Source organism: Malaclemys terrapin, chromosome 14 (assembly GCF_027887155.1).
Source record: "Malaclemys terrapin pileata isolate rMalTer1 chromosome 14, rMalTer1.hap1, whole genome shotgun sequence".
Lineage (NCBI taxonomy): Eukaryota > Metazoa > Chordata > Testudines > Emydidae > Malaclemys > Malaclemys terrapin.
The window spans coordinates 459574-475321 of record NC_071518.1 but is presented as its reverse complement, the minus strand read 5'-3'; the positions used below and the strand labels follow the sequence as shown (position 1 = coordinate 475321).

The 15748-nt window shown below is 44.8% G+C and overlaps 1 protein-coding gene across 2 annotated transcripts in view; it reads left to right on the top strand.

The window, feature by feature from the left end:
- The window catches only part of AP1G1 (adaptor related protein complex 1 subunit gamma 1), a 95591-nt gene extending 90748 nt beyond the window's left edge, over positions 1-4843 (top strand). For both annotated transcript variants that reach the window (XM_054049225.1, XM_054049226.1), the window contains exon 23: positions 3615-4843. In XM_054049225.1, coding sequence (XP_053905200.1) covers positions 3615-3716 — 102 coding nt within the window. In that variant the 3' untranslated portion in view covers positions 3717-4843. The remainder of the gene's footprint in view (positions 1-3614) is intronic.
- The last annotated feature ends 10905 nt before the right edge of the window (positions 4844-15748 follow it).

Below are 15748 nucleotides of genomic sequence, written 5' to 3'. Positions count from 1 at the left end.
CTAATAGGATCCTATTACAGGAATTTCTACTAATACTGACCGCTACAGGGGACGGGACAGAAGGATCCCAATTCAACCTCAGAGCTTCATTGCACGCGATGGCTTCCACTCTGAGGAATTACGAATGAGAGGCTCAGTTCCATCCACACACCTAACACCTAAATGTATAAGACAGAAATTCATTAACCGGAGTCGCCATTAACTGTCACCAAAATATCGGGTCCACCTAGCTGAGAGCCAATAACAGCCAGACAGGGATAAGGAAGAGTTGCTTTATTCTGCAGAAGAAAGGAGAGCCTTGCACCTTGGTACAAAGACTCTGTCTTACACACATTTTACCATTTCAATTATTATCCTGGGGATTTGAAATCCCCATGCTTATAATTACTTACTCCTTTCCTTCCACTATGCCCTCAAAGTTTCCAACCTGTTCTCCAATCTCTCTATCTATTGCCTGCCCGCTTGGGCCCGATCCTGCTTTTCTCGCTGAACCGTCCCTTCCATGGGCACCAGCTTTTTCACTACCAATTTAGATAGGAGGGTGGGCTTCTTAACTAGCCCCCACCCTTCCTGGTCTCTTCTCTTTATCTTCTTACTCACAAGGCTACCCAAGTCCTCCCCCGTGAGGCTTGCCACTTGGGCAAAACGCATTGCCCATTGGCATTTAACTATTCAATTTTCTCTTGTGGCAAACACACTGCTCTTACAGCATATGCAAACACAAATGGTTAAATTCTGACAAGTCCCTGAAGGACCGGTACTTGCTTAGCCAGTGCTTCCTTTTCTGCCTGGAAGTCCTGTCTCAAGGCTTGCAACTTGCCCTGGGCGTAGGTTTGAGTTGCTGCCTGGTTCATGATCTATGCTCTTAATTGCTCAATTCTAGTTATCAAGTACACAACTCTTCCCTTTTCTCCAACTTCTCTGTTGCCCAGTCCTGCTACGACTGGGGTAGATCCACCTGACACCCTTCCCGGTCAGCCGGGGTGGAAAGAGGAATGCTAAATCCCTCTCCGGTTCTCAGACTTACTGCGGCTGAGAGTAGACACACTTTCATACTCACACACGTACGTCCAGACTGGCCACGTCTGTGTATAACGTTCAGAGAAGGTGCTGTGCAATCTCCAACTTGCTTCCTCTCTTGGGAGGGCAGTTCTTTTACACCCTGAGGTCTCCTGGGGCGTCTTTTCAGTGATTCCAGTCCAGGCCGGCTGCCTGTGGCTTCTTCAGCTTCCCCAAACCACGCCAGCTCCAGGGTCGCAAAGGCAGACTGTTGGATCTCACTGGACAGTTAAGCTTTGCAAATGTAATCTCAGCACTTTAACTTGTATTGCCTTTGGTTTGACTATGTCTATATTTTTTCACAGTCAGCTGGGGCCGAAAGCAGTTTTTCTTTATACTTAGTCTGGTCTGCATTGATTCTTGACCTTGAACGCAGATTAACTTTCTCTTTATCTCTGGACCAAGCTGAATTTCAAATTAACCCGTTCCTTTCCTCAATAGACAAATTGCTCCCATTTGTGTCAGAGGCTTTTTTGTGATTAAAAGCTCCTCTGAGATGTATGATCTTATCTAGATTGAAGGTACCTTCTAGTGGGCATTGTTTAGATGAATTTTCACGCGTGTAATGATTCCAATTCTCTAAATACCTGCAGGTTTTAGTACCATAATGTACGTACATGAAATAAGCTGGGGTACCCTTAGTGGGTGAGAGGGAATCCTTAGACTGTCCCCCACCCATTTTCCAATCACACACACAGGGAGGAGGATGCCCTGTCCGCGCTAGCGGCACATAAACTAAGGATCTCTCCCTACAGGGTATTCACACAGGAGAGACTAACGAGGATGGCCACGACCCTCCTACACCTCCCTTCAGCAAAGAGCGTCGGCTAGTCTCAGAGAGACGGCGCCGCTTACTCTGTTGCATCCAGTGAGATGATCAGACTGTCAGTGGCTCACACGGAGAGGAAAAGGGGAGGGAAGATGGGTGCACACACTCCTAGACCCAGGTAGCCTCCTCGCCGGACGATGCCAGGCCGAGTCAACCTACATGGGTCGGATCTCCTAAAAGATCCTCTAGTTACCGGGCTTGCGTTAGAGTAGTTCTGGTCACGAGCCAAAAGACTTCGCAGAGTACTCTGGGCGTCTTCCGGTAACACTCAATTCACACTGGTGTACACACACACACAGACCACACACACACCAAGGCCTTATACCAGGTACTACTCCTGAGTACCTCCAGGTACTATTCCCAAGTACCTCGATGCATCACTTGAGGCGGTAAAAACCCCTCTTGAGGCGGTAACAACCCCTCAACACAGGTGCAAACCTTATGCACCTAGCATATGCATACAGGGGGCGGCAAACAATTCCCCTATTACGCCGCTCAGCATCTGACCTTGCTGCACAGTCAATAAGTTCGGATGGCGTGAGCCCAACAGGGGCAGACGGCCCCACGGACAGTCCTCCTCCGACACCCCAATAGAGATTTCAAAAGGTCTCCTACCTCTATTGTGGCGCCATGGGGTTCGAAGGGGAACGATCCGTAGCAGCTGCCGGTGCCTCTGCGGGCGTTGCCATCCCGGACGAGCCCCCAAATTGTCGGAGAAAAACTGAGTTCTCACTATTTGTTTAGGTATAGCAAGTCAGATGTTTTATTAACTCTCACATGTGCAGAGGGAGAGCAAACAGGTCTCTCTCTGATAACTAATTACAGCAAGCATTTATACCTTTCATTACAAAAATAATGAGGGACAGCAGCATTTTTGTTTATACATAGGCCATCTTGATATCTCATTTCCTCAGTTGTTTTGACTCTTGCCAACATACAATTATTTTCTATACCTTATCTACCCAAGGTCTTCTACACTTTATCTATGCTGAGGTCATCATAACTTCTTACACAGCTCTTTCTCACCCGCCTCACACAATCCTCGCTTCTACAAATCTCGCGTTATCAGGGTTACAGTTAGCCTGACTCTTGCTAACAAACGTCATGCATTACAGTTCCCTTCTGTCAGTTCTTTTCTCTGCTTCCACATATGGAAATTGGATAATTAAATGTACATAGTGTCGTATGGAGCACCGTCAGGCACCTGAGACAGAGCCTGCCCTGCAGACTGTGCAATACGCAGCGGAGGAGATGCAAGGACTTAGACAGGGGACCTGTCCCGCAGAGCCTGCGAGCCCAAGTGCTGGCCAGCAGCCGCCAGTACCTGGGGTGGGCCATCTGCCTTGATGTGCACAGTGGAGGAGAAGGATGGGGGGCAGGGCAGACTGAGCCCTATGCGGGTGCACAGGTTGGAAAACGAGCTATGCACTAAGGCTTCTACAGGGTTCCAGGAGAGGGACTTGAAGATTAGAAAGCACTTGCCTGTTGTCGATCAGCATTGGCTTTAAGTGAGTATCATCCTACCAGATTAACTGCCTGTTGAGATACATCCTAGCAGCCCGTGTGACACAAGTGTCCCCACAGAATGGGATAATGCTAGTGATGTATCCCTACTTCCTCCAGAGGTGACTGATCAGGTTCCATGGGGTGAGAGAGCTGGTGGGAGGGTTTGTGAGTTTGGGGTTTACTGAAGACCCTGATCTTGTTTTTTCCTCTCCTCTTATAGCAACAACTACGTATGCGGATCAAGTTGACCTATAATCACAAGGGCTCAGCAATGCAAGATCTAGCAGAAGTCAACAACTTCCCCCCTCAGTCCTGGCAGTGAGGCTCTGGCACCATTCTTACTCACCCCACCCAATCAAAGGAACTCTGGGAAGAAGGTTGATCCCTGGCAATCCCCCAAACTGTACCATGGACCTGGGGAACGATGAGACCTGCTGATGAGGAGGAATCTTCCGGAAGTGATTGCTGATTTTGAAGCATATCTGTTGAGACTAATTTCCTCCCCTCCACTGATGAGGCTTGCTGTTTGTGGAGTCTGCTCTGCACTCCCCCATGCATTCACAGCCGGCAGCAACATTCCCCTCCCCTCCCCCCCCCCCAAGAAATATGCAGCTCGTTTGGAAGAGAGACCTGGAATTGCTTGCAAGGAAACACTTTTTTCTGTCCTCCCCCCTCCTGCCCCCGTGCAGCAAGTGAGCAGCTGTCCCTTCCTTCTGCTGCCTTCTTTCCGTGGGGTGGGTAAGGTGGGTTTTGAGTCATTACTAGCTGGGTTACCATCTTCAGGCACTTTCATCTGGTGTTTGGGGGAAAAGCTTCTCCAGGACCATTAGGGAGCCCTGCCTTTTTTCTTTCGGTTTCCCCAATGTGTGAAGAGGCTGTAGGCTCCTAGTGGCCTATTCTGTGCATTGCTGTATACACGCAGACACCTTAGCGATACGATATCAACAGCAGGTCAGGGACAGAGCGCGGGAAAAGTGATGCTGATGAGATCTGATCCAGTTGATTTGGTGCTATTTGAACGTGAAGCGCTGACACTTCCATTTCCTTAACTTTCTGTCATTGGTTGCAGCCATGCAGACTCACAATGGCTCTTCTGTAGCTATCTCGAAAGCATCACAATGGATCAGAGACCTAGAGCTCCAACCTACCCCATGCCCAAAATTTCAAAACTCTCTTATTGCCCAGTCCCTTGACTGTTGGCTGTGGTAGGTGGGTAGAAAGGCAATGTTCCACTCTTTTTGATAATAGGCGCCATTGCCTGCTGGGAGGCTCAGCATAGGCTACACTGCAAAATCACTTTTCCCTGTTACTCTAGACCCTTCCCCCCCTTTCATTTCCTAAGCCTGTCATAGACCCCTGGATTCCATCCAAGTTCATTCTTCTGACTGGGATGTTTATATTGTATCTGTAACACTGGCACTGAAATAAAGACCATGCAGTTTAAAGAGACCTTTCCCACTTTGTACTTAATGATGGTGTAACAAAACCCTGTTGCTCCTTGCTCCCCTTTCAGTGAAGTCCATGTCAATCCGATGTGGCACCCACATTTATTCTCAAATTGAAAGTAACTAAGCAAGCTGTTCTTTGGAGGCCAGTTTCTTGAGCATATGGGTCCAAAGACCTGAGGTCTAGTGCTCTTCAGAGCTATGTCAGTGATTTCCAGAGAAGAACTATGTATTGCTGCACTGCGTGTTTTTTAGTATGCAGTGTCAGCCAGGTAGTGGCGTCATGAACCTCTGTGGAGAAGTGAAGAATGGGAGCCAAGGCCCATAGCGAGAGAGAGGGCAGCTATGTATGGTGTTGAGCACCCTCCAGGACTGGGGAAAGGGAGGGGGCACACCTTGGATTTTCATCCCTTGAGCATATTGGCATGTTGAGTAGAGTCTTTTCTCCAACCCTGATGCTTTCTCAAAGGAAACTGGTAGCAAATCTGCTTTACTTCTCCCTTAGAGCCCTCTAGATGATGACCCGTCAGTGGTCCTGAGACCTGTACCCTTCAGGTGGTTACAAAGGACTGACACCAGGTGCTGGTCTTCACTGGAAACGTTTCCATCTGTCAATGTAACTGATTTGGATGCAGGACCTGATGTTTGCTAACTGTTGATGGGTGGTCAGAGCAGGTTATAGCCTTGGGTTCTGTGAGACTGCATGCAAGTGTGGGGCGCTGGTTATTTAGAGAAAGTAGGGAGAGCTGCTCTGCCTTTGCCTTTGAAAAGTGGTCATTAAAGATTTATGTTCAGATTGCTTTTTTAAATGGTGTTAAATAATACTGTCAAATTGGCACAAGGCTTAGCAATGTGATTGATGGGTAGGTCCCTGGAGCAGCACTAGTTTATCTCTTACTCATGGAGGCCATCTCTTTGCCTTCCAACATTTGGAGGGGATCAGCTAAGACCTTTTTGATTAGAATAGAAGCTCTCTAGCATTCTGCTGGCATTGGCATCTGCTTGAGACTATAGGAAGAATAAACTAAACCACACAGTGTCTCCCTTGAGAACAGAACTGATCCTGGGTTGTAGCATTTACAAGAGCAGTGTCTTGGCCTAATGATCGAGGATGAGGTGTCTGCTTCAGACAGAAGCGTGAGGATATAGGCAGCCCCGTACTATTTAACAGCTGTATAAGGGTCCATTCTTGGAAGTGCTGAGCCTTACTTCCCATTCACTTCAGCCACAAGTGAGGGGGATGATGAGCATCTCTCTGGTTCAGAAACGCGTTCAGATATCAGGCTAAGTCTGTGCCTTCGTTCCCATGAACTTTCCCATTCACCTCCGTGAAGGCCGCACCTGCACAAAGTCGCTCGTTACTGTGAAGACTGCTGCACTTCAATAGTTCTTTTTTCACAGGAAGAGCAGTGATGCTGGAGCATTGTGAGGACAGAGCTAATGCTGCGGAAGCAATGGTCACTCTGGCCCGTTGACTGCTGTACAGCCGGAAGCCGAATACCTCATTGCTTCAGGTGCTGTTACTTCCTCTCTTCTGGAGCAGCAGGTGTTCTGCTAGTAGCTTTCCAAATGGAAAGCTTGTAGGGATAAATTCCTCCTGTGTGCTTGGCTCCACTTCAGCCTCATTCCATAGAAGAGATGTTTGTATATGTATGGAGCTCTCTGCACTTGACACAAAGTTTTGGTGCAGTTGTCCTGAGTCTCCTGACTAAGTTCAGGAGAATGCATGTGGCAGGCTGAGTGGTGTGGATTTGTACTATTTCAGTTTGAGGCCATCCCTTGGCTGTGAGATAATCCTTATGAAGAGGCTAAGCATTTCCATGGTCCTTGGAGGTCTCTGCCTTCCTCTTGCTAGGGATAATGGTCCTAATACCATACCAGAGTGAGAGAAAGTTTCATACCCCCCACGCACACCTAGTGATCAATCCCTTTGTCTGCTACTTGACCCTGGGCAGGTCTCTTAAACCCCTGTCCTGTTTCCTTTTTTGTAACTTGGGTGTAATAATGCTTGCCCACCTCTGTAAAGTGCTTTGAGCACTGTTTACGTTCACACCAATGGAATGGGACAGTTGTACACGTCTGGCTGACTGCCACATCTGATGACATCCTTCCCATTTTAATGCAGGGGGACAGTGCTGAGAGCAGGATACAGACTTAAAGTTAACCTTTCTAACACTCTGCATAGAGAGTTTGGGGCTGGGAGAAGGGGGTGAATGTCTTTTTATCCCCCCCCCTTCTAGTGAAGATATTAATATCTTTGAGCTATGAGACAGCAGAAGGAATAGGAGCTGTATCAGGCTGAAGGCAGAGGAGATGAGGAGGCGGCAAGTAAAAGTCCTGAGATTTGATTTTGTGCAGCTTCTTGGGGGAACGGCACATGGAATTGATGTGAACACTCTTTCAAGCAATAGCAGTGAGTAGCTGCTGCCTACACAGATCCTTGGATATTTAACCCAGAAGATGCTGAAGCATCTGGGTCAAGCATTTCATTCCTTTTCCTAGGACTGGTTCTGGAGCAGCAAGGATGGCTTTTTTAGACCTCCTGGTGTGCTTTCCATGTGTTCATTTTCTGCTTGGGGGCTGTGAGGGAAGGAGCCACTGGATGCTTCCCTCTGTGAACTCACTTTATTCCTGTAGTCTTTTTTTCTTTCCTGAAGTTGTAAGTTACATTATACATGGAATCCCATCCCATCTCCTTGACTGTATTTAAAAAAAAAAAAAAAAAGCCCATTCTGAGAGGGGAGCCTGATGACGTTCTAACTATTGCAGATTTTTGAGATGTGAAAAAAATTTAATTAAATGCTAAGTCTTAGAGGTGAGTGAGGAGCATAACAGATGTAAACATTTACATGGGATGCATTAGAATTCTGCTGTGTGTATTGTCTTTCAGTTGAAACAAATTATGAAGTGACTAATAATAAAGTCAATACTCAGTGATTTAAAACTGTGCCTTGTTCCTTTTTTCAAGTGTAGTGGGAGAGGACTGGGTTTTTAACCACATGACTACCTATAAATATAAATTAATGGAGATATCCTATCTCCTAGAACTGGAAAGGACCTTGAAAGGTCATCAAGTCCAGCCCCCTGCCTTCACTAGCAGGACCAAGTACTGATTTTGCCCCAGATCCCTAAGTGGCCCCCTCAAGGATTGAACTCACAACCCTGGGTTTAGCAGGCTAATGCTCAAACCACTGAGCTATCCCTCTCTACCTGGCTAATCACTAGTGGGCATGAGAAGGCCAGGCACCTGGAATAGCCTGAGCAGTGATCACTGGAAATGCCAGAGCTTGCAGATTCTGCCAGTGTGTTTGCTTAACAGAATGAGGACAGGTGTGTATTATTAAACCTATAAATGTTATATAAATTTCTCACTAAGAGAAGGCTGTCCAACCACAAATTCATAAACAAGCTTAGGAACTGTACCCCTTCAGTGCCATAGAAATACTGCTGTTGCTACTGAGTGCTGCAGTGGTGAAACAGGAATCTTGGCCATATGGTATGGCTTGTCTTAGTCTCTCCATAATAGCAATATGTAAGGAATTACTCCTGCAATCCATTCTTGGAGTCTGTTGTAGTTCAGTCTGGGCTTTGTGATATTTGGTCCTCTTTTTTTATTATTGATATCTCTAGGCGTGAAGAAGACTCCAGTCCAATTATCATTGGAGGGAAGCAATGCGAATGCCATCTGTGCACTCTCTGCTGACTTTATCCCTGTGATGTATGAGACTAGGCTTGTTTTCATCTATGAAGTAACCCAGTGATTGTTTTTCTCTGCAGAGGTCCAGACCCAATATACCACGATTGTGTCCCTACAATAATCTGATTGTAGAAATCCCGTCCAATATAACAACAGTGTTGAACTATGATCCAGTAGTTTTCCTTCACATTTGTCCCATTTTGGGTGGAAATTGGTTTCTGGAAGTTGATGATGCTGGTTGCCCTAACTTTCCGACAGGAGAACCCAGTGGAGAAACAGCTTATGTTTGAAAAAGTTTTCAGCCCCTGCATTTAGATTGCATGTGTCAATGAGGGAATGGGACAAACAGCCTTATTCGCACATTGGTCTGTAGGTGTCCTCCTTTTTGTGAACTACTTGGCACTCGCAGGAAAATTCAGGCCAATAGCTCAACATTGTGCTTCCTGTTGGCAGTGGGACAGCACCTTGCAATTTGTTTCCAAACCAAAGTAGCACAGTCAGGAGAGCTGCCCAGATTAAAGCTTTGTTTAGATGCTCTACTGGGGGGACAGATCACAGTAAAACCACCCATTAGGGATGGTTCTAGAAAGGGACAAAGATGTGTTTGGAGAGCCAATTCCTTTTTGCCCACCCCTCTGAATCAGGGCAATAGTAACTTCATTCTCCCTCTCTGATGGAGTCTAGCCTTGGCAACTCCATACACTTCCTCAGCATGCATAATGTATAACCTGAAAATGGAGTGCACAGTGAAAGCCTGGCCTAAAGAGCAGGACAAGAAGAGAACGCATGTCTCAGTAATGGCAGCACACAGGAAAGGGATGAAGCGTTTGGCACTGTAAGAGTTCTTGAAGTGTTGAATAATTGCAAAAAGCACAACTGAAAGCTAACTCTGGGACAAGCCTATTTGGGAGCAGCAATGTATCAAGAGAGAACTAGGGAGAAGAATCTCCTGGCATGTGCCTAAAGTTGTCAGAATAGGCTACAGATCTATTGCTATTTCAGTTGGGGGTTGCCAGGCGGGATTCTTCGCACAAATATTATCAATTGGTTTTCCTATTTTAAATTTAGATAAGCTTGTTCTCCCCCTCTTCCCCCCAATAATCACTAAAAAGTTGTTATCCAAACTGGTTGGCCTGTTTGTGAAATAACTGTGCTTGGTGCTTTACAGTACAAGAAAGCTGTGCTTATCTGCACAAGCATTCACATCAACCCTGGTTTGACAGTAGTGGTAAAAACTGCTAGATGTGGACTGAACCTTCTACCATTGTTACTGTAACTCTCACTAACACAACTGAGCTGTAGTGAAGCTAGATCAACGGCGGGAGAACATGTGAAAATCCTCTGTGTAGATTCAGCCTCAGATAGGAACAGAGGCAATGGAATTTCTATCAGAGCAATCTGCCAGTGGCCAGTACCAGATGCTTGAGGCAAGTACAAGAAACCCTGTGGTGGAAAGCTACTAGCCTGTTTGGAGGGGATATTTCTTCCTAATCCTGTCAAATTAATGGGTGTCTCAAGCCCTTTTGAGGTTTAAAATCAGCAAGTCTGGATAATTTGCATCCAGGCATTTTAAAAGAGCTAGCAGAGGATGTCTCTGGACCCTAAGGCACCACCTTCCAAGCAGCCTGGCCCAAGAGCTCTACAGCACAAATGTGAGTAAACTGTGTTGTGACATGGCAATCAGGGTTGCAGTGCCATTCAGGTTTGGCCTGGCCAAAAAGTGGTGAGGCCAAGGTCTGGGTGGAAACACCCCCTTTCCTCTTGCCAGCTCCAAAGCCTGTGATGAGTCTTGGAACATGGGAGAAGCTCCGGAGGACTGGAGGAAAGCTGAAGTTGTGCCAACATTTTAAAAAGGTAAATTGGGAGACCCAGGGTACTATAGACCTGTCAGCCTGACATTGACCAGAAAATAATGGAATGGCTGATACGGGACTTGATTAATAAAGAATTAAAGGAAGGTGACATAAGTAATGCCAATCAGCATGGGTTCATGGAAAATAACTTTCTTTGTTCAGCTGATTATTCATAGATTCCAAGGCCAGAGGGGGGGCCATTATGATAATCTAATCTGATCTTCTATATAAAACAAGCCATAGAACTTCCCCAAAATAATTAATACAGCAGATCTTCTAGAAAAACATCCAATCTTACTTTAAAAATTGCCAGTGATGGAGAATCCACCATGACCTTTGGTAAATTGTTCCCATGGTTAATTACCCTCACTGTTGATTGCCAGTCTAAATTTGTCTAGCTTCAACTCCAGACATTACACCTATATCTGCTAGACTAAAAAGCCCATTATTAAATATTTGTTCTCCAGGTAGATACTTGTAGTCAGTAATCAATTCATGCCTTAACCTTCTCTTGGTTAAGTCCTTGAGTCTATACTATAAAGCAGGTTTTCTAATCCTTTAATAATCTCATGGCTCTACTCTGAACCCTCTCCAACTGATCCATATCCTTTTTGAATTTGGGGACATCAGAACTAGACACAGCATTCCAGCAGCAGTTGCACTAGTGCCAAATGTAGAGGTAATATTATCTCTCTACTGCTACTTGAGATTGCCCTGTTTATGTATTCCAGGATCACATTAATCTTTCAGCCACAGCATCACGCCTCCCCAGTCCCAGAGCACTGGGTGGCGCATGGCCAACAGAGCACTGGGCAGGTGGGTGGCACGTGGCCCCCACCCAGCCCTCCAGAGCACCAGGCAGTGTGTGCGCTCCCTCCCCCCGGAGGACTGGGTGGGTGGCTGGCATGCCCCCCCAGCCTCAGAGCACCGGGTGGCACGCAGGTCCCAGAGCACTGGGCAGGCAGCCCCCAAGTCCCGGAGTGGTGAGCAGCGTGTGGACCCCCCAGCCCTGGAGTGCTGGGTGGTGTGGCCCCAGTGCTGGGAGCACCCCCAGCACTGGGCAACCCCAGCTACCCCAAATCCCAGCAGGCTTCCCTTCCCAGAAGAGGAGCAGCCTGCCTGGGCTGGGGCCAACTAGCAGCAAGGGGAGCGCTCCGGACAGTGTGTGGGCAGGGCCATGTGAGGCTGTTTGGGTAGGCACAGCCTTCCCCTGCCTATTAGATATGCCGCCCATGCCCCCAAATTGTTTTCAATCACTACTTTCCCCCATCCTGTAAGTATGGCCTGCAGTCCTTGTTCCAAGACACACATTTATATGTAACCATATCAAAATGCATATTGGTTACTTGCACCCAGCTTACAAAGTGATGCAAATCACTCTCTTCTTCATTATTTACCACTCCTCCTCTAATTTTTTGTCATCTGCAAACTTTATTGGTGATTATTTTATTTTCTTCCAGGTCATTTATATAAATGTTCAATAGCATAGGGCCAATAGTTCAGTGGTTTAGCATTGGCCTGCTAAACCCAGGGTTGTGAGTTCAATCCTTGAGGGGGCCATTTAGGGATCTGGGGTAAAAATGTCTGGGGATTAGCCCTGCTTTGAGCAGGGGATTGGACTAGATGACCTTCTGAGGTCCCTTCCAACCCTGATATTCTATGATTGAGTCTCTGTGGGGCCCCACTAGATACACACCTGCTCAGTGATGTTTACAATTAAATGTTGAGGCCCCTCATTTAGCCAGTGTTTAACCAATTTAATGTTTGCCATGTTAACTTGATATCATTCTCGTTTTTAATCAAAATGTTGTGTTAGCAAGTCAAATGCCTTACAGAAGTCTATGTATATTTATCAACCAAACTTTTAATCTTATTTTAAAAAAAAGATATCAAGTTAATTTTGACAAGATCTGTTTTCCATAAGCCCATGTTGATTGACATGAATTATATTAACCCCCTTTATTTATTTCTTAATTGAATCCTGTATCTTGCCTGGACTGATGTCAGACTGACAGGCCTCTAATTATCCTAGTAATCCTGTTCACCCTTTTTAAATATTAGCAAGTGAATATTGTGCCCCCAGTTCTCTGGAATTTCCTGGTGTTCTGAGACTTACTGAAGACCAACATCTATGTTTGACAGGTTTCAGAGTAGCAGCCGTGTTAGTCTGTATCCGCAAAAAGAAGAACAGGAGTACTTGTGGCACCTTAGAGACTAACAAATTTATTAGAGCATAAGCTTTCGTGGACTACAGCCCACTTCTTCGGATGCATCCACGAAAGCTTATGCTCTAATAAATTTGTTAGTCTCTAAGGTGCCACAAGTACTCCTGTTCTTCTTTTTATCTATGTTTGAGTAATCTATCCATTTAGCTCTTTTAAAACTCTTAGATGCAAATTATCTGAACCTGCAAATTTTAAAATGTTTAGCTTTAGTAGCTGCTGTTTAACATCTTCTTGAGATGCTAGTGGAATGGGAAGAGTGTTATAACATATAACATCATCAGCTTTTTCCCAAATATAGAATGGAAATATTTATTGAAAACTTTTGCCTTATCTGCACTATTATTGATAACTTACCATTTTTTCTCAAAGTCCTGTCTTAGGTCTTATGTTTAATATATTTATTACTACTTCCCTATAGGGTGACCAGATGTCCCAGTTTTTTGGGTCTTTTTTCTTATATAGGCTCCTATTACCCCCCCCCCCCCACCTCCATCCTGATTTTTCACATTTGCTGTCTGGTCACCTTACTTCCCTATATCCCTTTATCTGGGGTCAGGTTGTCATGCAAGCATCCGCTATCCTTGTCTGTCCAGGGCAGCATTAAGGTCAATCTTCTTTGATGCAATCTTATGTACTGGGACAAAGATAGACTTGCACCAATTTTTCCCCATATGCCTTAACCATTCTGCTCATCCCGGTGCCTTACTGTTCTTCATTATTTGGACCGCATTTCTCACCTCTTCCTCCATTGTCATCTCAGGCACCACATCAGGATCACATGTTGACAACTCCATCAAAACGGGATTTGCCTCATTTAAGAGAGACTCAAAGTATGGTTTACATCTCTCCTTCACTTGTTCAGGTATTACTAGCAGTCTCACGTGCTCATCATTCACAAATGTTGTTGCAATATTACCCTTCTTCCCTTTGTGAATAATTTTTGCAATGATATAGATCTTTTTGACAGCCAGCTGTGGGTAGTTTACAAGTGCAGTGTACGGTTATCTAGGGCACTTGTTTTGGCCTTCTTAACTAATCACTTGACAGCTCGCTTTTGCTTCTTTGTATTCACTTTCATTTGCATTTGATGGGTTAACGACTTTTTTCTTTATATGTCATTTTCTTGTTTTGGATTGCTATCCGCACTTCTCTTGGTCCACCATCTGCCTCGTCTACAAATCTCTTATGCTACCACTATTCACATTCTTTTGAGGTGGTTCCACTTCTCTTCAGCCAATGCCAAATCTGTTTCTAGGTATACACCCTGTACTGCTTGCACAAACTTTTCTCCCCTTAATTTCCTGTATTTTAATATTTCCTTTTGAGCTTAGTTCTCTCCTTGTCCAACACTCTATCTCAATCTTTGCCACAAGAGGCAATATATTTACTGATGATCTCAAAAGGTGGTAGTGAGCAGTGAAATTTGCAGGTGACAGTGTTGAGGTTATTCAGGAGCAATGAGGACTATGGGGAACATTAGAGAGACCTAAACAGGCTAGGGGAAAGACCAACATGATGGCAAATGAAGTTAAGTGCCAATGTAATGCACATTGGAAGGAAAAATTTAAATTAGTCATGCAATTTATAGGGTTCTAAATTAACAGTATCATCTCAGTATCATCTTAAAGAAGTATGGGCTGGATGAATGGACTATAAGGTGGATAGAAAGCTGGCTAGATCGTCGGCCTCAACGGGTAGTGATCAATGGCTCCATGTCTAGTTGGCAGCCGGTTTCAAGTGGAGTGCCCCAAGGGTCGGTCCTGGGGCCGGTTTTGTTTAATATCTTTAGTAATGATCTGGAGGATGGTGTGGACTGCACTCTCAGCAAGTTTGCAGATGACACTAAATTGGGAGGCGTGGTAGATACACTGAAGGGTAGGGATCGGATACAGAGGGACCTAGACAAATTAGAGGATTGGGCCAAAAAAAACCTGATGAGGTTCAACAAGGACAAGTGCAGAGTCCTGCACTTAGGACAGAAGAATCCCATGCACTGCTACAGAGGGTGGGGGCTGGTTAAGAAGCCCACCCTCCTTGCTAAATTGGTAGTGGAACAAAGCTTGTGCCCATGAAAAAAAAAGGTTCATTAAAAAAAGCAAAATCGGGCCCGGGCAAGCAACAGATAGAGAAACTGAAAAACAGGTTGAAAGCCCTAAGGGCATAGTGGCAGAAAAGAGTAAGTAAGTATAGGCATGGGAAATTCAAATGCTGGTACAATGCTTAAAATGGTAAAATCTAATTAATAGAGGTGTCATTTTGGAAAATAAACAGTAATTAAAAAAAAAAAAAAGACCCTGAAAAGTTAACTCTACAGAGGCTGAAGAAAATTAAGCAGTTAAACTTTGTAAAAATGTTAAAAAGTACCATGTTAAAAAAAAAAAAAAAAAAGGAATTCTTGGTTTCTTTGCAGCCATTCTGAAGAAAAAATGGGCCCTTTTCCAAATAAATGTCTGTAAATAATCCAGATATTTAAAATCATTTGATTATGAACAATTTAGTCAAATTTGTTAAAAACATAAGGGGGTTCTATTGCAACTTAACTGACCCAAAATGTATAAAGAAAATATAATCTATGTACAGCTATGTAAAAACAGCAATGTAAAAAAAAAAAAAATGCACCACTTAATTAGCATGTGTGCAGCCCCAAGTACCAAACACACTGTGGCAAAAACTAAGCAGGTTTTGCCATGGTGGGAGCACTGTGCTAATTTGTTTCCAAGCTTCTATCTTTCAGGATCTAAACCAGAACATCAGAAGAGCTGGTACCAGCTGAAGAGTTATAAAATACCATGGTTATAGTGTTGTAACAAAGTCTGTGTTGCATGTTCTGTGTCTGTCTCTAGTGGTGTCCTATGCTAGCATTGGGTCCAGAAAAAGAGGGAATACTACACTAGACAGGGCAAATGTCTTTTCCTCTCTCAACTTCCCCCCATGTCCATCCAATTTTTCAATCACCACTTGTGTCCAAAAAAACTTTGGTCCCCAGTGCATCAGGTTTATTTTTTGTTAGGTTCTCTAGTAGTCATTTTTGTTGTTAATTTTTGTTATTAATACATTTGTATTGTTAGTTACATTTGCTTGTATTGTTAAGTCCACACTTTCCTCTATGCACTCTGGTTCTACTTCCCCAAGCC